The 24,974-nt window shown below is 36.2% G+C and overlaps 2 protein-coding genes across 7 annotated transcripts in view; one reads left to right on the top strand and one right to left on the bottom strand.

Moving 5' to 3' along the window:
* The window catches only part of LOC106052335 (ecdysone receptor-like), a 72,279-nt gene extending 63,744 nt beyond the window's left edge, over positions 1-8,535 (bottom strand). For 2 of the 5 annotated variants that reach the window (XM_056044746.1, XM_056044718.1), the window contains exons 1-2: positions 8,312-8,535; positions 5,740-6,002 (exon numbers count right to left, since the gene is read on the bottom strand). Coding sequence is in view for 2 of the 5 variants with exons in the window: in XM_056044718.1 (XP_055900693.1) it covers positions 5,740-5,809 (70 nt within the window). In the remaining 3 variants the exon portion in view is untranslated. Of the gene's footprint in view, positions 1-587; positions 1,363-5,739; positions 6,003-7,533; positions 7,648-8,311 lie in introns of those variants that run through there. The other 3 variants (XM_056044726.1, XM_056044735.1, XM_056044755.1) reach the window with 3 other exon arrangements.
* Positions 8,536-21,163: 12,628 nt separating this feature from the next.
* LOC129928787 (uncharacterized) lies at positions 21,164-24,546 on the top strand. Of its 2 annotated transcripts, none has more exons than XM_056044687.1 (2): positions 21,164-23,952; positions 24,410-24,546. In XM_056044687.1, exons 1-2 carry the CDS (start codon positions 22,483-22,485, stop codon positions 24,428-24,430), a joined length of 1,491 nt encoding a protein of 496 aa, XP_055900662.1. In that variant the 5' UTR covers positions 21,164-22,482; the 3' UTR covers positions 24,431-24,546. The 2 variants fall into 2 exon arrangements, with proteins under 2 accessions (XP_055900662.1, XP_055900655.1); XM_056044680.1 differs by lacking the exon at positions 24,410-24,546 and having other exon boundaries at positions 21,164-21,391; positions 21,569-24,233.
* Positions 24,547-24,974: the final 428 nt, after the last annotated feature.

Below are 24,974 nucleotides of genomic sequence, written 5' to 3'. Positions count from 1 at the left end.
AATAAGCAAAGAACCGTACACCTATGTTCTAATTTGAAATTAATGTACATTTGACAGGCCAACACGAGAGATGTAGAGACTAGCGCCCTGGGACCTAATCAAACAAATGATTGTGCGCTGTAAAACGTTTAATTAAGAACTCGAACCCAAATTTTGGTCCAACTTTGAATGACGCTAATCAGAGAACACATTGCCTTGAAGCATTCAAAGCTCTGGACATTCAATCAACTGAATCAATAGGGAAAACAGAAAAGCTGCTAATAAAAATATGTTTTTGAGCTAGTATATTAAAAGCTACACAAAAATACAGATCTAGATCTAGGCGAGCATTATAAAACAAAAAGTAAGGGGAAAACAAACAAAATGAAGCTGTGCACTCCGTTCAACTTTGCATACAAGCATAACAATTAAAAGTGAATACATGCACTACTGTATGTGCTCGTATAATAATACAGAGACTTCGAATGATCAGAGTATCGAATCTCGTTGTCAGTGCTATATACAAAGGAATACACAATGTTTACTTTCGATTAGCTGTAAATACGGAAGTCCAATATCAGAATTAAAAAAAAAAAAAGTTTGCGCACATTTTTAGGTAAAGAGCCTTGACCTTGAAACTTCTTTTCAACCAGACCCACTACTTATTACTTAAGCATGTCCACACTGTCCAAGATAAAACAACATTATCCAAGTGAATCACTTTACGCGCGAGTCAACCAAAAATACCAGCAGGTACCGCTATGAACACATGTAGCAATAAAAAAAAAATTCCGCTGTGAAAATGGGCTGTTTAAGACCAGCGCTACGGTCGAGACACACAGACACCTCCAACAGTTCACCGGTCCACTGATGATAGCAAAAGGTTTTTAAAAGGGCTGTCCTCATAAAGCGCTCTTCAATAGAGCGCTTACATAACTCCGGAGGTTATTGACACTGGTGGCTGTATTGGTCAGCGCTATCACGTGGAGAGAAGGCGATTAGTTTGGACGCAAACAAGGTCGAGGAGAATGAGTGGTAAGGATGACGGTTGGAGGGAAAAGGGGGGGGGGGATAAAAATCATTAAAAGCAGTGGGTACTTTGAGATTAGTCAGGAGCTCAAACTACGGCCACTATCGAACTGTCAGCACAGGGTGGCATGCATTGCCCAACATGTTGACGGCATGTTCGATGCTGCGCTATGGGCTGCTGACTGGTTGGTAACGCCAATACACTTTTGGGGTGAACTGGTCAAGGCATGAGAATACAAGGTGCGGAGCCTGCGACTTCTCTTGAAGCGATACACTGTGCTTACAGCCAAAGTTACAAGGGGGATTGGTGTCAAACACACTAGTAGTAACATGCTTACCATAATATTAATATCAATGTCATATTTCCCTATTTGCAATTAATTATATTTCCTCAGAAGTTTTTTTTTAAATTAACAAGAAAATATACAAAATACTTTTTTAAAATTACAAGCTTTTAAAAGGAAAAAAAACTCCACATTTACAATCATAAATATCTAAACTGTGATATTTATTTCCCCTTTTCTGTATAAACAAATTTAATTAATTACCATTAAATAAGCTAATTAGTTTTAAAAAATGTTTGATTCGTCTTTTGTTAGGAACAATGAATAATTATGCAAAGTTTCAACTTGACCCGAGAAAGGGAAGTGGGAAAACTAACGTGTACAAAATGTGTACCAGACAGACAGACGGAGTGAGTTGAGAGAAGCTTTGTAAAAAAAAAAACAAAAAAAAACAATGGTTTTGAGGAATGTTTATGCTTAAGCATGAGTAATAATAAGACGAAAAAGATCACGAGAGATGTAGCCTTAGTTTTAGGCACAAGACAATGGTGAAACTATTGTTATTTTTTTTTTAAATGTATGTGATTTCGAACTATATGTGTATGGTCTCCTACAGTCGCGAAGCAACTGAAGATCATCTCATGGTGATTGGATGAATGCCTAGACATTAGCCACTAACTACAGAGGAGGCTCTCCTGATATCATATAGTAAGCCGGCATCACGATCACAAGAATGAGCTTGGAATGTTTTTGAGACGAATGCCACTAATGTAGTAGTGGCTCATATTATGAACAACGGGTAAGCCTACCTTTGGGTTATAAAAAAAACACTTTTATGTGGGGATATCAACCATGAAGTACAAACTATCAAACTACCGTAGCCATCCATATAAAAATGTACATTTAGAACTTGATTGCTCACGAATACAGTATATACTGAACTGTTAAAAATGCCCCTCGACTGTCTGAATAGGTCCAGCGTGAACACTGCAGAGGTGTAGACAGATGGTGAAATAAACACAACAATTGAATAACACCCACTACCTAGTACAAACTTGAGATGTAGACATTTTTAGATAAAACTGCAAATTTTCGTTGAATTACAATGCACCTGTTGCACCGCGAACCACACAGATATGTATAATTACATTTCTGGACAAATAACTAAACTTTTGATATATTTATACACATCTCATTATTATCCCAAAAGCTTCTTTTTTTTTATCTTTATACTTAATTCCTTGATTCTATTGTTTTAAAATGGTGTGTTAGTATATTTTAAAAAAATGGTTAGAATATTTCATTTAAAAAACATGACACGAGTTCGATTTCAGAAGTAGCAATTTCACCTTTTCTTTTTGCAGCACGCTTAGGAAAAATGTGAACTCTTATTTTCATTAGCCTGTTTTGGGTTTTTAGATCTAAATATGCTTGACTTTTGAGCCCCCCCCCCCCCTTTTTTTTTTCTTTGTTTCATTAAAACTATCTGGTTACGAGAAAGCTGGTTACATTGCATAAAGCCAGTTAGCTAGCTACTCTGATGTCTTATGATAATAGGCCTAGTAACCACCGTTCGAGGCATGTCTGAGACAATGATCCTTTAAACTTCCCCACCAGCATTTCTCGAGTTTCCCGATAAATGACTTGATCTAGTAAGCCCTACGGGTGAACATGTAAACGCCCTTAAAACCATCTAGTCTTCAGAACTATAGAATTCGAACTGTAGACCATCAGTTTCGGTAGCAAACTGCGCTACCTCAGTCACTATCTATTTTTTTTTTCCTCTTTGCAAAAGCATGTTCGAAGCGCCAGTTACCCAAACAAGTGCTAACCACCTCAAGTCAGGTGATGGTTTCATCAACCACCTGCGTCTCGTGCAGAAACTAGAAAGTCATCAATGTCTCGTGCAAGCAGAAGGCAAAATGATGGATTTGAGAATAAAAGAATTTTACATAGGTATGATAAGTGGGGGGGGGGGGGGGGAAGGTCTAGAATCTAGACTCTAGTAACTAACTTTACTAACTTCTTTTATTTCCCTTCACGGCTGTACTACAACTTCCAATAGATGGGTGACCAAACAATATTCAAGCTTTAATGGCGTAGGCATAATAATACAGCGTGCACCTACTTTTGTTTTCCCCAATGGAAGCCCATTGCTACTTCTTAGAAAAAGCAGCCAGATCTAATTACCGTATTACTTGAGCACAAAACATTATACATACATGTATTTTATAGAGCGTTGCTGTTAGCCAGGTATGACGAAATCACTTCAGTGGCAAATACTAATGTAGAATCAGAGATAAGGATGTATATTTACTAGCTAGATCTATCAACATATAGACAACACAATCTGGTGAATCTAACCTTACTTAAAAGTGGATTATATCTTGCTCAAGTACTGCCAATTTAAAGAATAATTATAATACGTCTAATTTCACCCAATATTGGTGTTTAAACAAATATGTTTATATAACGAAAATAACGGAGTAAAATCCATTAACTTCCGTTAACCACCGGCTAAACACCAAGTACGTTGATACAAACATTGAAACCAAACTACAAATGTAGCCTATTGGCCAAGAACTGAAGCCCGTTGTGATTGTAGTCAGTCCAGTTGAAAGCCTCCAGTTTAATAAAAAGAAAAAAAAAGGGGGGGGGGGAGTATTACACAGTCAAAGTTGGACTTGTAACTTCTTCATATATGTATATACACTTTTTTAACAGCCCCACTTAATTATGACATGCTCGGACATGCAATATTGGTACACTCCACCATTCACTACCGTTGTGTTCTAGTAGGCCTACCACCTGTAGTCATTGTGGGACACACAGGGACATTAAAATGCAACTGATACACATCAATAGAAAGTGACCTAGAAAGATTACAAAGGTCTAAGTGTTCAAATGTGTGCTGTTTAGATATGCTTACATACAAAAAACATTCAACTGGGATGCTTTGGGTGAGAGTACTGTTCTGGGCTCTACAAAGTGGGATAGTGATCTAGCATACTGTATTCAATTCTAAAACCTATCAAAATAAATAAAAAATCTGATATGTTTTTTTTTCTTTTTCCATTTTTTTTTAAAGCGGATATCTATAATCTATACAGTTTGTCATTTTCTGTATAGAAACAGGAGAGGTGAAGCAAAAAAAAAAAGTGGGACACTATTGTCATTCACATCCACTTGATGTCTTCTAAAATAGTTTGAAATTGGCAAACACCGCAAGGATCGGGGAAGAGTGTTTCAAGCTTTTTAATGACAGAATGTAACTTGTTTACTTAATTACATACAAATGTAGTGAAAGGTCGATAAATATATTAGTTTTAAAATAACAATATATATATATAGCAAATATTTGAATACAGTCATGATTTAGTGCTCCACGATTTTATTTTTTTGTTTCAATTCACTTGGGAGTGAAATGAGATATTTGACATTAGTAAGTTTTTAAAAAATGTGTCTTAGATAACAGGTGCAAAAGTATAATAGGATTTATCCCCGAGTCAGTAGATAATATAAGAATGTATACAGGCATGATCAGCATTGTTGCTTTATTATGGTTATAAATAGATTATTTTAAAAAAAGTAAACAATGGTGAAAAAAAAAGGGAGCAACAAATTCACCAAGTTAAATAGCACACCGTTAATAGTGAATTATAAAGGTTTGGATCATAATATTTCAATGTAGGCCTCTAACATGAGTAACCCTTTGCCAAACAAGAGAAAAACAAAGGTTGCATAACACAAAAAAATGGCTAATTTATAATTTGGAACAAATAATTGTAAATTAATGTATAAGAATGTAGAGTTTCTTAAGGGAAGTATCCACCATTTACTTAGAAAGTATCTGTGACGAGCGTGACTATTCAATCAATAATTTTGTTGATTTATCGTGACAGATATTTATAATGTTCTATTTGACTTTTTATAAACTTTTAGCTTTAAATCATGAGAAACATATGGTGATGCTGTGTGTAAAGCCAAAATAATTTAAACAGGTGAACAGGTTTTTAATCAATGCAAGAGACCTTTTTTTAGTGGATTATCCTATAAGATTGTTATAGATGAACAGGTTTTTAATCAATGCAAGAGACCTTTTTTTTAGTGGATTATCCTACAAGATTGTTATAATGGTGGTGTCTCTTTTTTTTTTGCCCCGAACTTCAAGCAATTAGAATTAGACAATATTTAAAACTCATTAGATCATTTCTTTTAACTATATATATATATCATATACTAGTTGCATCAGTAGGTATAACATTTATATAAGGGAATAATTTGAAATAATGTTTTATTGATATAGTGTGGTTTATCTTAAATTGTAGTGGAGTCTGGATACCTTTGGAATTTCAGTCATGAATGCAATGGTTATCAATGGTATAAAAAATAATGAGCATTGCTGTTCAATACAAACTAGTGAGGACATCATAAAAAAAATTCTTACCTTTTCCCATGCTTGAAGGTACAGCACCTTGAGCTGATTTACTAAAGAACTGAGGCAGATCTCCGTGCATACCTTTGCAATAAATCCAAGCTCTGGCACATTTCAAAGTATGTTAAAAGTATATCCATAAGCTATATACAGTATCCTTCGGTAACCAAAGCCATAGTAATGAAATCACTGTTAGTAATACTGTACCGGTTGAGGTGATAAGTAGTTAATAGAGGACTTAAACAAGGGTCTACTTGTATATTTTTCCGTAAAACCTACAATGTGTTGATAAAATATTTTAACTGATTATACCTTTGATATGTGTAAAATAAACAAAAAACATCTTGTTTTTTTTTCACTTAAAATTACACAGTCTTATATTTATATTTTACTAATTGTGTATGCCTCCATGACCTTTGTTCCAGAATTATCACTTTTTACACCATCCATCTAAAATAATTTAATTGAATTGTGCACAGTAGGGACTAAGACTTGTGCATCGAAAACAGCCTATACTCTTATCCATAAAGCTAAAACATAAGTATAACTAAAGGCCATAGGGCTAAAGTTTTAGTGTAAAGCGTATAAAAAAAATGAAATTGGCCTTGGTAACTATTCAGGCTTGTAGACTACAGCTACAGTTAAAAGTAATTTAATAATGTCACACCTATGGCATGTAACTATAAAACACTTTCAATAATCATACAATGATACAATGTTATCCTGACATGCATAATGTGGTAATAGCCCAAAACAGATAGATTAGATTATCTAGATCTAGACTGGATATATCATACTATAGACTATAGACATAGTCAATAATCTATATCTAAGACACTCAGACTCAAGAAACTTCAAGTGACTTACAATTAGAAACTTTATTGATAAAAACAAAATCTAGTCTACATACTAGATCTACTTCTAGCTTTAAATCTTTCTATATACTAGATCTACTTCTAGATTTAAATCTTTCTATATACTAGATCTACTTCTAGATTTAAATCTTTCTATATAAGATTTCTGAATTTCTTTTTAATTATTAATTTGTTATATAAAACTACATCTTTATACTTTATAATTATTAATATAGATTATTCTAAGCAAGTCACTCTTTACAAATAACTATAATATCCTATATAGTATGAGTATGATATAGTCATCCATAGTTGATTGTATAGATCTAGATCTAGAATTTAGATTCTTTTTTAAACGAATATAGATATATAGATCTAGACTCTAGACTCTCTAAATCTAGAAATATTAAATTTTATTAATGCATTGATTGTGAAGATTAAAAAAAGACCAAAAAACTATATATATTGTTTCTATATTACTAGATGAGTAGATCTATGTCCTATGTCGACTATATCTATTAAATATTATAAAGATTTCTAAGTCTAGTTCTTAGTCTTCTAATGTACTCCTAAGTCCTAAGTACTAGATATAGAACTAGATCTTAGATCTATAAATATAATGTAATAATTATAATGGCCATAATACTATGCCTAGATACCTGTCTAGATCTATGTCATGTGTGTATAGTATAATAGCTAGATTAGCCTAGATTTAGATTATTCTAGATTAAAATATTATAATATTATAATCTATTAGTAGATCTAGAATCTACATAAATTATAATTCTAATCTATAGTATCATCTAGATCTAGACTCTAAGATAAATCTAATAAGTAGATTTGATTTTTATATCCCAGACAGTAGACCTAAGATTAAGATTAGAATTAGAATCAGTTTCATCAGTAAATCAGTAGGAACATTACATAGTTTTAAGTTTAAACAGTTACACACTTCAACTTCATCAGTCCTCACTGTGCCTGGCCTATGGCAGGCTATGGGACAGTACTCTAGATCTCTGTAGACAGTGTAGTCTGAGTGTAGACTCTACTCTATGATAAATCAAATAAGTAGTCTAGAATCTAAAAAATCTAGATTTAGATCTAGATTTGATTTTTGTATTCTAGACAGTAGACCTAAAACTAAGATTAGAATCAGTATCAGTAGAGTAGGCTTGAGTAGGAACACACTAGACTTAAAAGCTTACACAGTTACACACGTCAAGGTTGTCTTCATCACTGTGCCTGAGACACAATACTTTAGATCAATAGTAGATCTAGTCAATCTAGATCTAGAATCTAGATTATTTACTCTAGTCTAGAATAGTCTAGATTCTAGATAGTATTAGATTAGTATGTAACTTAATAAACTAACTATACTATTAGTATGTATACTAGTATACTCGAATATCTAATCTAGATCTTGAGTATTTCTAGAGGCTAGATGATAGATAATCTGATAGATCTAGATCATATGATCATTTTGTGATTTATTATGTCCAGGGTAGATCTCAGACTTAGACTAGTCTTCCTACTCTACTGTGTTATGACGTACAAGTAACAAAATCTAATCTACATAGAACTCTAGGTCTACATACTATTATACTATAAAATGATACTTAGGACTTAGATCTAGATCTATGTCAAGATAATGATACTAATTACTAACACTACACTACAATCATCAATGTCTACTACAGTCTACACTACAGTCACAACAGTAACACACTTACACTACACAGGATGATAGATCTAGACTCTAGATCTAGAATCATAATCTAGCCTAGTATCTAATCTAGACTAGATTCTACACAGTTCAAAAACGTTTAGAACGGAATATAAAACAACGGTGTGTTGTTGACTAAACAGTCAATAAAGATCTAACTACTATAAATAGGTGAACTAATTTGATTCCCAGGTCCCCAACAACATGTACAACAATCACACTTTACACGTCTTCCTGTTTAATGGCTGAAGTTGTCCTTGAACTTTTGAGGTCATGGCAAGAAAAATTACTTTCAGTTTGCGGTCATAGGCAAGTGTGTAGTGGGAGTATGATGCATTGCACACAATGCAAGTGTGTTTGTATGTCTGTTAAATTTAATTTGTGTTGTTTTAGAAACTTTGCACCACTTAAAGATTAATACAAACGATTTATATCTGTAAGAATACGTCATGAATAATAATAAGCCCGACAATTATTTTAATTTTGTCATAGAACAAGTAACTAATTAATTAATTATATTTTATAACAAAGCTTAGCCTATATATTGCCTTATGTCATCTCACTCCGTCTGGTATGTATACGTTATTTCTCCGCCACCCAATCGAGGATCAAGCTGAAATTTTGCGCAATTATTTCTTTTATTGAAAACACAAGAATCAATTTTAAAAATTGTATTAATTATTTTGTTGGGTATCTCGAACAAGGGAAAGAAATAGTACTTGACTGAAGTGGTGGTATAAGCTTAATTAGACACCTTTATAGGTCGCCGCTCTAAATTAAAAAACAATATATAACTATACAATCTTCTCTAGTCATAAGTACCTCACTAGCAGAGTGGTTAAGCATGTCTTCTTTACAGGTCGCCGTTTGTAAAATAAGTTTGAAACTAACAATAGATAACTAGGCCTATACAATCTTCTATTTTTCAAAAGCACCCCTCTATAGCACAGTGATAAGTATGTTGGGTTGATGATACTTGAGCCATAAGTTCGAATTCAGGTCTTTCCCCTCTCCCTTTTTTTTTAAATGAATGCTTTTAAAAGGCGATTACAGTAAAGTTCACCCAGATATCCCTTTCCCCCATTTTCCCAAATGGTCCAGATAATGAATAGGATCATAGCGTATTGAGAAAGCAAAAATCACGAGTAATAGCGCTAAACAAAAACAATTGGTAAAAAAAAATATAATCGCACAGACTCCTTGTTGTTGTCTAGATCTATTACAAATTTAAGTGCATGACTGGTCCAAACCATTTACACTTATTAAGCTTTGGTTTTTGTTTTGTTTTGTTTTTTATAAAATATTTTGTATATTTTTCTTGTTTGCATTAGTCCAAATGAAATAGTCCTATAAAAAATAGGATTTATAAATATGCCTAGGCCTACTTATATTTTTCACAGATATCATATTTTAGATAGGCCCTATATAGGCCTAAATTCATGTAAAATTGATTTTTAGAAATATAAATCTACAAAAAAATGATTGACTTATTCAATTTAAAATAAAATAATCTGTTTTTAAAAGACCCTCTAACTGACCAACAAGTAGTAGGCCTAATTTTTTCCTTACATAAATAGTCAAAAAGAGCACTTTTTAATACTTCAGCCGAAATTTAAGCATTACAGAAAGAGAATATAATGATCAGCTCTTTCCTAAATCTTTGGTGAAATATGCGTCAGACGAAATTCGACGTAGTTCTAGGATTAATATAGCCTAGGCTACTCTACTATTTCTAAAAATGGCACATCTAAAAGAGGAAACGAAAGTATCATTGGGCCAAATTGAAGCAGCCAGATGTAAACCTAGTGTTTTTACGTCATGAATAGTTGATTCATATATTGAAAAGAAAAAAACGTTTAGCTTGATATCTGACGCTGGCAATAACTCTAAATCCTACTGGCTGTTTACATTTCTAATTATAAACAAAAAATGTTTTCAAAGAGCAATTTCCACACAAAACTCAAGATCGACCCCCAAAGTGGTCCAATAAGTCTGGTAAAAGTCAGAATATGAGAGACTATATGAGCTACATTCTATCAACAACTACAGCCCTATCTCAACCAATACAAAAAGTAGAGACATGTGTGTTACGAAAAGTATTGCCGATACTATTGTAATTTTAGTCCGACTGACGACATGATACCTCAGAAGTCAGAATACGGAGATTTATTAATTAATGTTATTATTATTACATTGTTAATATTCATATGTAGGTTATTCAATGAATCGACAGTTATGAAGATGTGGCTTAATGTGAACTTGATCTAACCGATGTTATTGAATGATTATCTAATTGATTTACTTGTTTGTAGAGTGTTAGTCTCTCACTCTAGGCCTCAATGAAGACACTTTTCCCTTTTGTTAAATATGAATTTAATATTTGATTGATTGCATTATACTTGCATAATATGAAACATTGCTTATTAATTGTTGGTTTAAATTAGGTTCAACTTATATACATACTACATGCATTCTTTCTCTTAAAAAAAAAAACACATTTTCTTCAAAAAGCATGTAGCTTGTATGACCTAAAATATTTAATTTAGTAATTTTTTATAACATTATTTTTAGAAGAAAAAACGTTTACACAAATGTGCTAAAAAATACAGTGAGTAATTGCTCTCATTGATATAGTCCTGTTCTCCATTCATTCACTATTAATTGTCGTACTTTAAAAATGGTGTACTTTTATGGGAAAAAAAACAACTGCCTGCATATTTCATTTTTAAAGTTAAAAGTCATTGCATCAGAACTTCGAATATCTAAATCTTGCATGATATAGGATTTTCAATATCTTTTCTAATTTCTGGGATCTAAAAGGGACGAACGGACAGACAGACCACAACTAACAGGTAAAAAAAAAAGTGTGGAATTGCACCTTGCTTGAACTAATTATTGTTCATGTGACCAGTTCTATTTATACCCCGTTTAAAATTTACGATAAACCCCCTCTTTAATATAAAAAAAAGCTAATTACGCACTCAAAATGTTATGAGTGTAGTCTATGGGGTTTTGAGTTTAAACTCCCCTCCAGTGGAGTTTGAAGCTAAAAAGTACATCTTCAATATAAATAAAAGAAAATTACTCACTCTAAAATCTATGAGCGTTGCCGAAAGGGGTTTTGAGTTTAAACCCCCATTCAGAGGGGTTTGGTGCTAAAAATACATCTTCAATATAATAAAAAAGCAAATTACACACTAAAATTATTTGAGCGTAGCCAAGTCAATCGGGGGTTTTGAGTTTCTTCTACAGATGGCTTTTTTTTTTAACAGAAGATTTTGACGATAAAACTTCTCTTTTCGATATAAAATCTAAAGCAAACTACAGTCACTTAATTCCAAGAGCGTATTCAAGAGAGGTTACACATTTTTTACCAGTGGCAGGGCTCCATTAATGAACTGCAGTGAATAGTCATCTACCGAAATCGAAAAACACTAAATATAGCTCAACAAAGATGGCTAAGACAGATTTCAGGAGTCAGTTATAGAGATCGGATCTAATTCAAGGAAATCCTATGCCGAACTGGGAGTCGACCCCTTAGTAAGATTGTGAGACAAAGACGCATGAGGTTTGCGGGACATGTTCTCCGACAAAATGAATTACGCATAAGAAGAGTTGCAATAATATCCTAGTACAACTTGACGCCACTCATTCATGGAGGTCCTCATGGTAGGTGGGAAGAGGCTTCAGACATTACCAGTGACAGATTTTTATGGAAACTGCTTGACGTCAAATGCTCCGAACGGCGTGAGAGGGTCTAAGTCAGAAAATCCCCCCCAACCCTCCCCGAAAAAAAAATCCTGGCTACGCCCATGATATATATATATATATAAGTCTGAGGGCCTAGAACTTCTAACATAGAGTGTAATGATAGTATTATTGCTGCTAATGTTCCGTTTTTTATCAGGGCTATGTAAAGATCAAGTCGCATTGCGTTTGCGCAATCTGTCTCTCAGTCTGTCACTTATGATATTGAAAATCAAAACGCTTTTGAAAATCTATTTCATGTTATTAATAAAGGTATAATAATAGTTAATTTTAGGTTACTGTTATGAATGTATTTTTTTTTTACTGAAAATATTTTAATCTTACGCTTGGCAACACTGTCGTAGTTGTAGCATGCTCGTAAATCGTAATATATAGATGTTTCCGAATTTACGACAATGCGTCAAACCAGCTGGGGCGTAGCTAGGAATTGGCCATCATTTGGAGGCCCGATGGCTTGATATCTTTGGGGGCCCATGCATTTTGCGTAATATTTAATATTTAATGTAAAAAAAAATTAATTCGAACACTAATTTGGGGGCCCCACTCTAGTGGGGGCCGGGGGGATTTTCAAATTCTCCCCCTACTACCCCACCCTAGCTACGCCACTGAAGTCTTACATAAAATCTTTTTATTTATTTATTTATTTATAAAATATGAATATTAGAATACTGTAAAAAAATGGGTTTAATTTGTGGAATCTGAATGTATATCACCAAAAGAGGCCGAAGACTGACCTCCAAGGAATAGCCTGAATATGTTGACCAAGAGAGGCTAAGAACGAATAGCTTATTTCATATGTTAGTAGGCCTACTCTACAACAATCACCGTGTGGGGCTTTCTTAAGGAAACTCTGGCCCCCGTGTGATACGGCTTTGCGAATAAAACATGGCACTCTTTGATCCGCGCTATCCTATAAACTTGGAACTTTTAGACTCAATTTTTGTTTAAGCGAAATTTAATATAAAACCATACGTAACGGTTGGTATAGGTAACAAAGAAATTCCTAGAGAAATATTGAACGAGCAAAATATTTTTAAAAAAAAGAACTCCACATCTACAACTATATATCTCAAAAAATGTTGAAATTATTTTCCTTTTTCGAGATCAAAGAAAATAATTTATTACCAATAAATAATAGACTAATTGTTTAATTAAAAAAAAATTGATTCATGTTTTCTTAGGTATAATAAATAATTGTGTAAAGTTTTAGCTATATCCTGGAATGGGTGTGGGAGTAATAACGTGTACAATTATCTAGGGGACAAACCCCACATATATAGCCATATCCCTTAATAAGTAAGGATTAATCTCCCTTTTTGGCATCAAACAAAATAATTAATTACCGGCAATCTTTGGTCGATTCGTGTTTTGTTAGGTATAATGAATAATTGTGTAGAGATTCCATTTGATCCAAGAATGTGTGTGGGAGAATAAAAGTTCTTGTAAAATACAGCATATGTAGGCCTAAATTACATGAATACACTTGACCACACATTGCGAAGCATTCATTGACATAAACTGAGATACGTGTTTCCAGGTCACCCACCGGTCATCGATCAGTCAGGAAATATTTCCCCAGCTCAAAAATATTTCAGACGCGGTTTAAAACTAACGATCTTGTCGATAACTATGGTGACGGAACATGGGTCATTCGTGTTCTTTGGTCCCCATTGACATCAATGTGGTATTGAACGCAATTTTGTCTCTCTACTTCCTTATGGATAGTATAATGCTTTGGGCATTGATCTGTATGCTATGACCAGTGGCGTAGCATATCCATGGCGCGAGAGGGTTCAATGAACCGGGGCCCACGACCATTAGGCGCCCACAGCCTGTGTCGTGGCAACGATGGCACAAAGGGGTTCATTCTACTTGGGCCCATGACTCTTGATTAGTTGTGGCCCACGTGAGAACTTACGAATGAAAGTCTTGACGTTCACGAATTAAAATTTCGACGCAGCTGCTAATTATTCAATTTTCATAAAGCTAAATCTGATTTTTTTCTGTATTTAAAATGATTTATAGCAACACTTCGCACCTTCCAGAGATATTTGCAGAGACTTCAAGTTTTAAACTGAGTTTGCTCTCTTAATTGACTTTCTACTGTGTTTGATGAGTAACAAACAGTCTCAACAATTGTGATGCCCAAACTTGTGTATCCGAGCCAATGAAGTAGATACTGTAAGATAATGTAAATCATTCAATTTGGACGACAGCGTCCTCGGAAGTCTTTTCACATTGTTTTGTTGTCTTCTGTGTTGTGTAAAAAATGTTTATGTAATCATTAGAACGGATCTTTAACTCTTTCTCTCCTAACTGACGATACCAATGTTGATTCTACCAGAATGTGGTAAATAATTACGGAGAGAAAGAGTTAAAAAAGGAGATGAAATCTAAACAAATAAAATTAACATTAATATTTAGCACGCAAACGAAATATCATAGTAGGCCCCTATGATTCAGGTGTATTGTTAAAGGTGAATATGTTTCTTCTGTTATAATGAATGGCGAAACCAAATTGGGGAGCAGATTTTTTACAAAGAGAAGATATAGAGATGTCCAAGTTAATCATGGAATAGTGTCTTTCTCTGACCAATATTTAGTATTTGGCTCTTAGTTCTTAAAGAAAGTTAACACCATTATTTTTATAAAAAAAAAATAAACCAGGCTTTATTTAAAATTGTTATGAATAATTGAAATTTGACAGGGAAAAAAAAAGCCCAACAGATTCATAACGAGATAATAGACCTGTTGGGCAATGCAGCTCTGACTAAATACTGAGCTCCAATCCGCACCGTTTTTCTCATTGTTGAGAGCATTAAAAACATAAAGTTGATCAAATTAGCATTACTTTTTTTCAAAAACTGTTTTGTGGTCTCCGTTTACGGAATATCCGATTAAAATAGAGATTAGAGAGTTATTTCTAGGATTTCGTATATATGAGAACCAGACGTCTGCAGAATTGTCTGAACAAATGCTCCAATTATCCCCAATTATCTTTAAATAACCTGCGAGGCTAAAGCTATGGTGGTGCTTCTAATATAAGTGGATAGTTGGGCCTACAATGGTCTTCGGGTATTGCTTCATCAAAAGAAGCCGCTTGCTTATTATGTTAACTGTGCAGACTACGATTTAAACTTGGTCCTAAATGATTCCTTCAGCTATGTTCAAAAGGTTGCAGATTTCTATTTCTGTTTTTTTGCTTACAGCATCTGAAGAAGGGTGCGTCTAGAATCCAATAAGAAGAGCATAGTTTATAGTACTCTCAAATATTTTTGCCCACAAGGTGGTCATCAAGGAAGGATGCTCTAACAACAAGATTCATATATTTTGATGTACTAAAACTGTTAACACTAATTACTTTGTGTTGCTCAAAGGAAAAAAAAAACGCCTGAAAGCCTGCAGCGCTTGGAGGAAACTTAGAATCCTTCGATAACATTGTTCAGCTTATTGTCAGCGTTGTTTTAGTAAATGTCGGAGCAGCAAGATCCACATAGGGCATCCGATTGGTGGCACAGGACTCTTAAACAATTTTTAGAGAAGAAATAGCGAAACTTGTTCTTAATATTATTGTTGGAATACACTATGTTTTTAATAAATGGCATCATTTTATTTTTTTCGCTGTATTTTTTTTCTCTATTTCATTTATGAATACCAAATTCCCTTCGCCTAGGCCCCTAAGACATCTTAGGCCGGCCCTGCTACGACAGCGGCATAATTCATTGATAACATTATTCAATATTGTAATATCGAATAGTAGACCTAACAGTATATATTTCAAACAGGCAACTTGTTCGAAGCAACAATGTTTTTTGTTTTTTTTTCCCCAGATGAACGTTTGCACTCTTGCAAGTAATTATTGCTGTCAACTTTTGATAAGACGATGCCGGCCGCTCATGTTGACGAAAGCAACGTGTTTATTAAAGAAATTACGAAAACGTTTGGGAACAAAAGTATTGACATTTATAGACACTTTCATAAATAATCTGGACGCTCGTGACTAAGACTTGATAACAAATAATAGGGAGGGGGGGAGTATTGATGTGTTGTATTTATTGTTTAATGTGCAGGTGTCTTACTGTGAAACGATGTGACATGAAATATTTTGAACAAAATGAGACACGATTCTTGGACTAAAATTATACAGGAAGTACAGGGAGCTCGCTAACCAAGGAGCTGAGTATAGAGTCAGTGATAGACAACGGGACAAAGTGGATAGACCTATGAAATGTAAATCACATCTGGCTGCCTGTGAAATGTAAATCACATCTGGCTGCCTGTGAAATGTAAATCACATCTGGCTGCCTATGAAATGTAAATCACATCTGGCTGCCTGTGAAATGTAAATCACATCTGGCTGCCTATGAAATGTAAATCACATCTGGCTGCCTGTGAAATGTAAATCACATCTGGCTGCCTATGAAATGTAAATCACATCTGGCTGCCTGTGAAATGTAAATCACATCTGGCTGCCTATGAAATGTAAATCACATCTGGCTGCCTGTGAAATGTAGATCACATCTGGCTGCCTGTAAAATGTAGATCACATCTGGCTGCCTGTGAAATGTAAATCACATCTGGCTGCCTGTGAAATGTAAATCACATCTGGCTGCCTGTGAAATGTAAATCACATCTGGCTGCCTGTGAAATGTAAATCACATCTGGCTGCCTGTGAAATGTAAATCACATCTGGCTGCCTATGAAATGTAGATCACATCTGGCTGCCTATGAAATGTAAATCACATCTGGCTGCCTATGAAATGTAAATCACATCTGGCTGCCTATGAAATGTTGATCACATCTGGCTGCCTATGAAATGTTGATCACATCTGGCTGCCTATGAAATGTAAATCACATCTGGCTGCCTGTAAAATGTAAATCACATCTGGCTGCCTATGAAATGTAAATCACATCTGGCTGCCTATGAAATGTAGATCACATCTGGCTGCCTATGAAATGTAAATCACATCTGGCTGCCTGTGAAATGTAAATCACATCTGGCTGCCTATGAAATGTTGATCACATCTGGCTGCCTATGAAATGTAGATCACATCTGGCTGCCTATGAAATGTAGATCACATCTGGCTGCCTATGAAATGTTGATCACATCTGGCTGCTGTGAAATGTAAATCACATCTGGCTGCCTATGAAATGTAAATCACATCTGGCTGCCTATGAAATGTAAATCACATCTGGCTGCCTATGAAATGTAAATCACATCTGGCTGCCTGTGAAATGTAAATCACATCTGGCTGCCTGTGAAATGTAAATCACATCTGGCTGCCTATGAAATGTAGATCACATCTGGCTGCCTATGAAATGTAAATCACATCTGGCTGCCTATGAAATGTAAATCACATCTGGCTGCCTATGAAATGTTGATCACATCTGGCTGCCTATGAAATGTTGATCACATCTGGCTGCCTATGAAATGTAAATCACATCTGGCTGCCTGTAAAATGTAAATCACATCTGGCTGCCTATGAAATGTAAATCACATCTGGCTGCCTATGAAATGTAGATCACATCTGGCTGCCTATGAAATGTAAATCACATCTGGCTGCCTGTGAAATGTAAATCACATCTGGCTGCCTATGAAATGTTGATCACATCTGGCTGCCTATGAAATGTAGATCACATCTGGCTGCCTATGAAATGTAGATCACATCTGGCTGCCTATGAAATGTTGATCACATCTGGCTGCTGTGAAATGTAAATCACATCTGGCTGCCTATGAAATGTAAATCACATCTGGCTGCCTATGAAATGTAAATCACATCTGGCTGCCTGTGAAATGTAAATCACATCTGGCTGCCTGTGAAATGTAAATCACATCTGGCTGCCTATGAAATGTAAATCACATCTGGCTGCCTGTGAAATGTAGATCACATCTGGCTGCCTGTGAAATGTAAATCACATCTGGCTGCCTGTGAAATGTAAATCACATCTGGCTGCCTATGAAATGTAGATCACATCTGGCTGCCTGTGAAATGTAAATCACATCTGGCTGCCTGTGAAATGTAAATCACATCTGGCTGCCTGTGAAATGTAAATCACATCTGGCTGCCTGTGAAATGTAAATCACATCTGGCTGCCTGTGAAATGTAAATCACATCTGGCTGCCTGTGAAATGTAAATCACATCTTGCTGCCTATGAAATGTAAATCACATCTGGCTGCCTGTGAAATGTAAATCACATCTGGCTGCCTATGAAATGTAGATCACATCTGGCTGCCTGTGAAATGTAAATCACATCTGGCTGCCTGTGAAATGTAAATCACATCTGGCTGCCTATGAAATGTAGATCACATCTGGCTGCCTATGAAATGTAAATCACATCTGGCTGCCTGTGAAATGTAAATCACATCTGGCTGCCTATGAAATGTAGATCACATCTGGCTACCTGTGAAATTTGATTGATATTTGAAGACCCAAGTTAAGTAAGTGAAAATCACTGGGAAAAGATATTTATAACTTTAAATATAAATTGTGAAGGTTTATTATGGAGTGCGTGTGTGAGTATGAGTATAGGCTGATGCAATACTGATGGTGCACGTGCGACCCCTTGAATTCTGATTAGCCATATTTCATCCCAATGTTTCACAGCATCAAATCAATTAATATTTTCTACTTAACAAGAGATGCTTTCATGGATGTTCATTTTTACGTAGCCTAACTCTTTTAATTCGCTAGCTTGGGCTGTGGCAAAATTGATGACCGACCATATTTGCTTTATTATAAGCTTGCAAAAGTGTGAAATATTCAATGCAACTTAAGTCTACGTAATGTTTTTTTTTTAATTTGCAGATAAGTGAAAGTAAGTTAAGACCAGAAGGTGATGTTTTTGTTTGTTTTTGCCTATGAGGAGAAACCCTTGCCATCTCTCTATCGATGTGACAAATGTGAAAGTTTCTTTGAACAAGAGTGAAGAGTGCAGTCATCTGGGTAAATTTATTTACGTCTTGCAAAGTTTTGGTCGGTGTTAGCGCTCAATAAAATGGCATTTTAAACACGTTCACCAGTCAGAGGAGGAAAGAAAGTTCGTCACATTCATTCGTCAGAATCAATCCGATGATTTGGATCAACGATGCACTGTAAGCAACAAGAAACCCCCCTAACGGGTGTCACCCGGTGCGGACCGCACCCCCTAGTGACGCCACTGGGTCTAGGTCATTGCTATGTTTATGCTTTTTTTTTTTTATTATCTGCATGTCTTACAGAGTACATGAAAATTACAACAGCGTAATAACTGCAATCAAATGTCAACTGATTTTCTTGGTTCACCTTTCAAGCATGAAATGTCATCTGATTGGTTTGTTCAATTATATAGCATGAAATGTCAACTTATTGATTGGTTCACTTAAACAGCATGAAATGTCAACTTATTGATTGGTTCACTTAAACAGCATGCTTCACTGTCCTGCCCCGCTGTCCAATGGAAACGTTGACCAGCATGGACGTGAGGCCTACTTTCAGTTTATCTATTGAGCTACTATTCAGCAGAAAGGCTGCGGGAGTCAACCCTGAGGAACAATCAGGAGCCGGCTACCCTTAGACAGTTTACAGCACACATTGCTACACCCTGGCAAAGCCTGCGACGCCGCTGATCCCAAACTGTATCGGCACTTGCCGATCCTTTGGATACATCAGCTGCGTGGAGAGGGGGGCGGAAATGCTGTGTGAGTCACCTCGTTCCGACCATAGTTAATTCCCAGGCACTCATCTCGTTCAAGACTGAAGGAGGCCATAGTCATCAGAACGAAACATTTCTGTTCAAGTATGAGCTTAATTAACTGTACCAGAAAAGTCATAATGACCTCTCTGTCTGTCCCAAGTCAGGATAAAGGAGGAGGGCTGGGCGTAGTGCTAGCCACCCCCACCCTTGAAACAAAAAGCCAACAAGAGATAACTGAAAACTTTGTCCAGAGAGCAGAAGGTTCTTTTACCCAAAGAATCATGAAACAAAGTGATGAAAGCCGAAAGGAAGCTGCTAAGCTGAATATCTTTCTAGCGACCAGGAAACCAATACATATAGGAACATGGAATGTGAGGACCATGTATGAAAGTGGAAAATCAACGCAGGTGGCAGCATAAATGTGAATGAAGAACATCTCAGTAATGGGCCTTAGAGAAACAAGATGGACCCAGGCCAAACAGCTTCGACTGTTGTCAGGAGAACTCTTATTGTAGCCTACTCTGGGCATGAGGAGATTGATGCCCCAGTATAAATAAGGACAGAAAAGATAACACAAAGCAAATTGCAAGGAAGCAGAACAGGCAGCATACTATGGCAACTTACCACTAAACGTCTAGCGGGAAAGTTTAAGAAGCCAGAAAAACATGAAAAAGACAAGCTGGGCAACATAACGAATAGCTTTGAAAAGCAGACGAAGAGATGGGTGGACTAATACCATGAGTTATTGAATAGACCACAACCTCTGAATCCCTCTGACATAGAACCGGCTATTGGTGATCTCCCAATAAACTGTGATAAGCCTACTAGAGAAGAAATTAAAATGACATTTCATCAGAAGCCTTGAAAACAGATCTAGAATGTTCAGTAAAAAATGCTCTACCAACTTCTTGAAAGGATATGGGGGGAGGAGGAGGACATACCGATAAAATGGATACTTAATAAAGCTCCCCCAAAAGGGTAATCACAGCAACTGTAATAATAACAGAGGAATCACACTTCTTTTAGTGCCAGTAAAGTCTTCAACCGTATCCTCTTAGAAAGAATTAAGAACCTAGTAGACTTAAGTAGACCCTAAGCTGAGGGATGAATAGGCAGGTTTTAGAAAAAATAGATTGTGCACAGACGAAATAGTTACACTTAATAAGTATCATAGTAGAACAATCGCTGGAATGGAGTTCCTCACTGCTTGTTAGTTGTGTAGACTACTAGAAGGTTATTTACAACCTGGACTTCACAGATGACGTTGCACTTTATTCCCACAACCAACAGTAAATGCCGGGAAAAAAACAAACTTAGTGGAACAGATGCTGATGTCAAGACAAGAATTGGAAAAAAAAAGGTTGCCTTCAAACAGCTTAAGAAATCTGGATGGCTAGAGAAATTTCCCTGATGTGAGCTTGCGCTCCCAGAGCTATATTTTTATATATTTTATTTTTATAGGCTAGTGCCAAACTTATTATTTCTACTTCCGCTTTTTGTGTATAAAAAGTGATGCCACGCTGTTTTAAAACAGTTCAGTGTACAGTTGACCAGTGGTCAGTACCATATCTGTCTGTGTGACAGCTGAATATCTTTGTGGTCTGTCGTCTAATTATATTTTTATTCCTGTACCTGGGACGGCCTGTAAGTGTAGAAATATTTTATATTTTTTACTAGATCTATATTATGTGTAAAGTAGTTAGTTTATTTTCTACTGGACTATTTGTCATAATAGTTGGCAACATGCTGTATGGAAGATGGCGGCGTCCATCAGTCCTAATAGAATATTTTATAATATAGTTTTGCATTTATGTTTTGCAGGCTATTATTACTGCTGTGTAACTGCTGTGTTACTGCTTTTAACTGCTGCCTTTTAGCTGCTGTTGTATATTACTGCTTATAGATCTAGCTGCTGTTTATAGCTGCTGTTGTTAGATCTATTCTAATTCTAGGGAATCTAGAATCTAGTGTTATTTTGTTTCTTTATTATCACCTTAGTAAACTTAGTTATATTTATTTATAGTCTGTTTCTCAGTTCTGTTCTTAGTGAATAGTAAGGTACTGAGCCTAAGGATAGGATATTCTTGTTTTAGTGTTAGTGTTATGAGTGTAATAGTAGGATATTGTAGTGTGTTTATTGTAGATCTAGGTCTAGTGTAGTAGTTTTAGTGATTTAGTTAGATAGTTGTTTTGATCAGTTTGTGTCAGATAGTTGGTTTGGTTAGTTTGGTAGTGTTTGTAGTGGTGTAGATTTAGAGGGTAGTTTATAGTAGTTAGTGTATATATTATATTTTATTATTGATTTATTTTGTATGTAAATAAAATTTCTTTTTGTTTTATTTATCGTAAACTAAAGTTTATCTTGTCTCCATTTAGTTTAGTTTAGTATGTCTGGTTACTTAGGTGACTCTAGCCCCTTGGTCACCATACCGAGGTGCACAGATTGAGCCCACCCAGTAGCGCAAACATCTGCCTACTGTTAGGTAAATTTTAATGTTGAGCGGCAGAGAATAGGTCCTCTCTCTCTATCCACTCGCGCCTGCCTGACCTGCTCACATTTTTGGTGTCAGAAGTGGGATCTGTGCTTGAGTGACCAGACTTGTATTTTTTTATTGGGATAGATTAGGTTTGCGTAGGAGTTTAGGCATTGATAGGAAGTAGTGTATAGTTCAGTTTTTCTTTGGGCGTTTGTTAGAGAGGTTATTAGGCTTTAGTTTTGTTGAGTAGTTACGTAGATGAACAGCGAGGCAGCAGCAGCAGCAAGAATGCAGCCGTCTCAGACAGTTATCTTGGTGCCTAGGACAGAGATGAGTATCCGGCGCTTCCATGGTGATGGTCCTGCCAGGGAAATTGAAGAGTTCCTTCAAAATGTTGAGAGAGCTTGGAAGTCTCAACACATGGTGCATCCAGAGGAAAAATGTGACTTCCTCTTTGCACATCTAGGTGAGGCAGTGAAGGCCGAACTTAGGTGTCACCCTCAGACGACAAGGGCATGTCCAGATGCCCTTGTACAAGTTCTACACTCCACTTATGGAGAAAGGCGGAGCATCAACTGCCTCATTGGGGAGCTGTTCCGAATAAGCCAGCACCAGTATGAGTCTGTCCGCGCATACTCACACCGTCTCCTTCAAGCATTTGAAGCACTCACAGACAGGCAGAGAGCTCTATCTGAAACTCCCTTCAGCAAGTCTATCCTGAGGGACCAGTTTGTAGAAAACCTCAGTGACAGGATCCTAAGGAGAGATCTGCGAGAGAGACTACTTGACAGGCCAGAAACTGAATTCCTGGCGTTAAGAGACATGGCCATCAGGTGGGCCCAGGATGAGGATGTCGCACCGCAAGTCAACGTCACATGCAGTGAGATAAAGATTGAAAGCCAGCTAGCTGCGCTCTCCAAGCAAGTGGAGGAGCTTGCAGCCCAGATTGTGCTCCTACAACTTTCGGGACCACAGAACTCTAACTGTCCCCACTGCAACCACCATCAACCTGATCACATTAGCGGCAAGGTGAGACAGATTGTCTCACAACCAAAGCGCACTCTTAACCATAAGAGGCCAACGATGAAGAACAGGAAATGCTACACATGTGGCAAACCTGGCCATCTTGCAAGAAATTGCAGGCTGCAGAACAGGTTCCAAGGTCAGCGAAAGAAGCCAGGGAACCGGGCTTACCAGCAACACCCTTCTAGAAGCAACTGCTCGAATTGTGGAAGCCGGGACCACTTCACCCGAGCTTGCCCTGATGTCACTGCAGCAGTGAATCGCGTTCAGGTTGCCTCAGTGGAACAACCACAGGCAGTACAACTGCAACCTGCTCCCAAGCCAACAGAATTGTCGGTTGAGGTGCCACCGAATCCTAGGCGATCCAACACTGCTCCTGATTCAATTGTTCGCAGAAACCAACCCGCAGTGGCAGAAATGATGTCGATGCGTACAGAAGTCGCCTCACCTGACACTTCCAGTAATCATGCAGAAGGAGGTAGGGAAACAAATCCTTTCCTACAGTTTCATCCGGTCCAACCAGAATCCACATTGCTTTCCCATGAGGTTCCTGAGTTGCAGAAGAAAAGGAACGACCTTCTGAACATTGGGTGCAGAGTTCTTGTCGAACAGAGAGTCAGAGGCCAGGGAAGAATGTTCATGCAGTATGAACCGTCATGTTTTGTAATTACTGCAGTACCCAAGTATGCTTCTGGCTGGTACATGGTTAGTATTTTGTTTTGCGAGGACGCAAAAATTTAAGGCGGGATGAATGTGAGCTTGCGCTCCCAGAGCTATATTTTTATATATTTTATTTTTATAGGCTAGTGCCAAACTTATTATTTCTACTTCCGCTTTTTGTGTATAAAAAGTGATGCCACGCTGTTTTAAAACAGTTCAGTGTACAGTTGACCAGTGGTCAGTACCATATCTGTCTGTGTGACAGCTGAATATCTTTGTGGTCTGTCGTCTAATTATATTTTTATTCCTGTACCTGGGACGGCCTGTAAGTGTAGAAATATTTTATATTTTTTACTAGATCTATATTATGTGTAAAGTAGTTAGTTTATTTTCTACTGGACTATTTGTCATAATAGTTGGCAACATGCTGTATGGAAGATGGCGGCGTCCATCAGTCCTAATAGAATATTTTATAATATAGTTTTGCATTTATGTTTTGCAGGCTATTATTACTGCTGTGTAACTGCTGTGTTACTGCTTTTAACTGCTGCCTTTTAGCTGCTGTTGTATATTACTGCTTATAGATCTAGCTGCTGTTTATAGCTGCTGTTGTTAGATCTATTCTAATTCTAGGGAATCTAGAATCTAGTGTTATTTTGTTTCTTTATTATCACCTTAGTAAACTTAGTTATATTTATTTATAGTCTGTTTCTCAGTTCTGTTCTTAGTGAATAGTAAGGTACTGAGCCTAAGGATAGGATATTCTTGTTTTAGTGTTAGTGTTATGAGTGTAATAGTAGGATATTGTAGTGTGTTTATTGTAGATCTAGGTCTAGTGTAGTAGTTTTAGTGATTTAGTTAGATAGTTGTTTTGATCAGTTTGTGTCAGATAGTTGGTTTGGTTAGTTTGGTAGTGTTTGTAGTGGTGTAGATTTAGAGGGTAGTTTATAGTAGTTAGTGTATATATTATATTTTATTATTGATTTATTTTGTATGTAAATAAAATTTCTTTTTGTTTTATTTATCGTAAACTAAAGTTTATCTTGTCTCCATTTAGTTTAGTTTAG

This window comes from Biomphalaria glabrata, chromosome 1 (assembly GCF_947242115.1).
Source record: "Biomphalaria glabrata chromosome 1, xgBioGlab47.1, whole genome shotgun sequence".
Lineage (NCBI taxonomy): Eukaryota > Metazoa > Mollusca > Gastropoda > Planorbidae > Biomphalaria > Biomphalaria glabrata.
The sequence above is the reverse complement of the archived record's forward strand: the minus strand, read 5'-3'. Positions and strand labels throughout refer to the sequence as shown.

What these genes read in the sequence shown, in the direction of transcription:
- LOC129928787 (XM_056044680.1), top strand. Translation starts at nt 22,483, where the DNA reads ATGAACAGCGAGGCAGCAGCAGCAGCAAGAATGCAGCCGTCTCAGACA.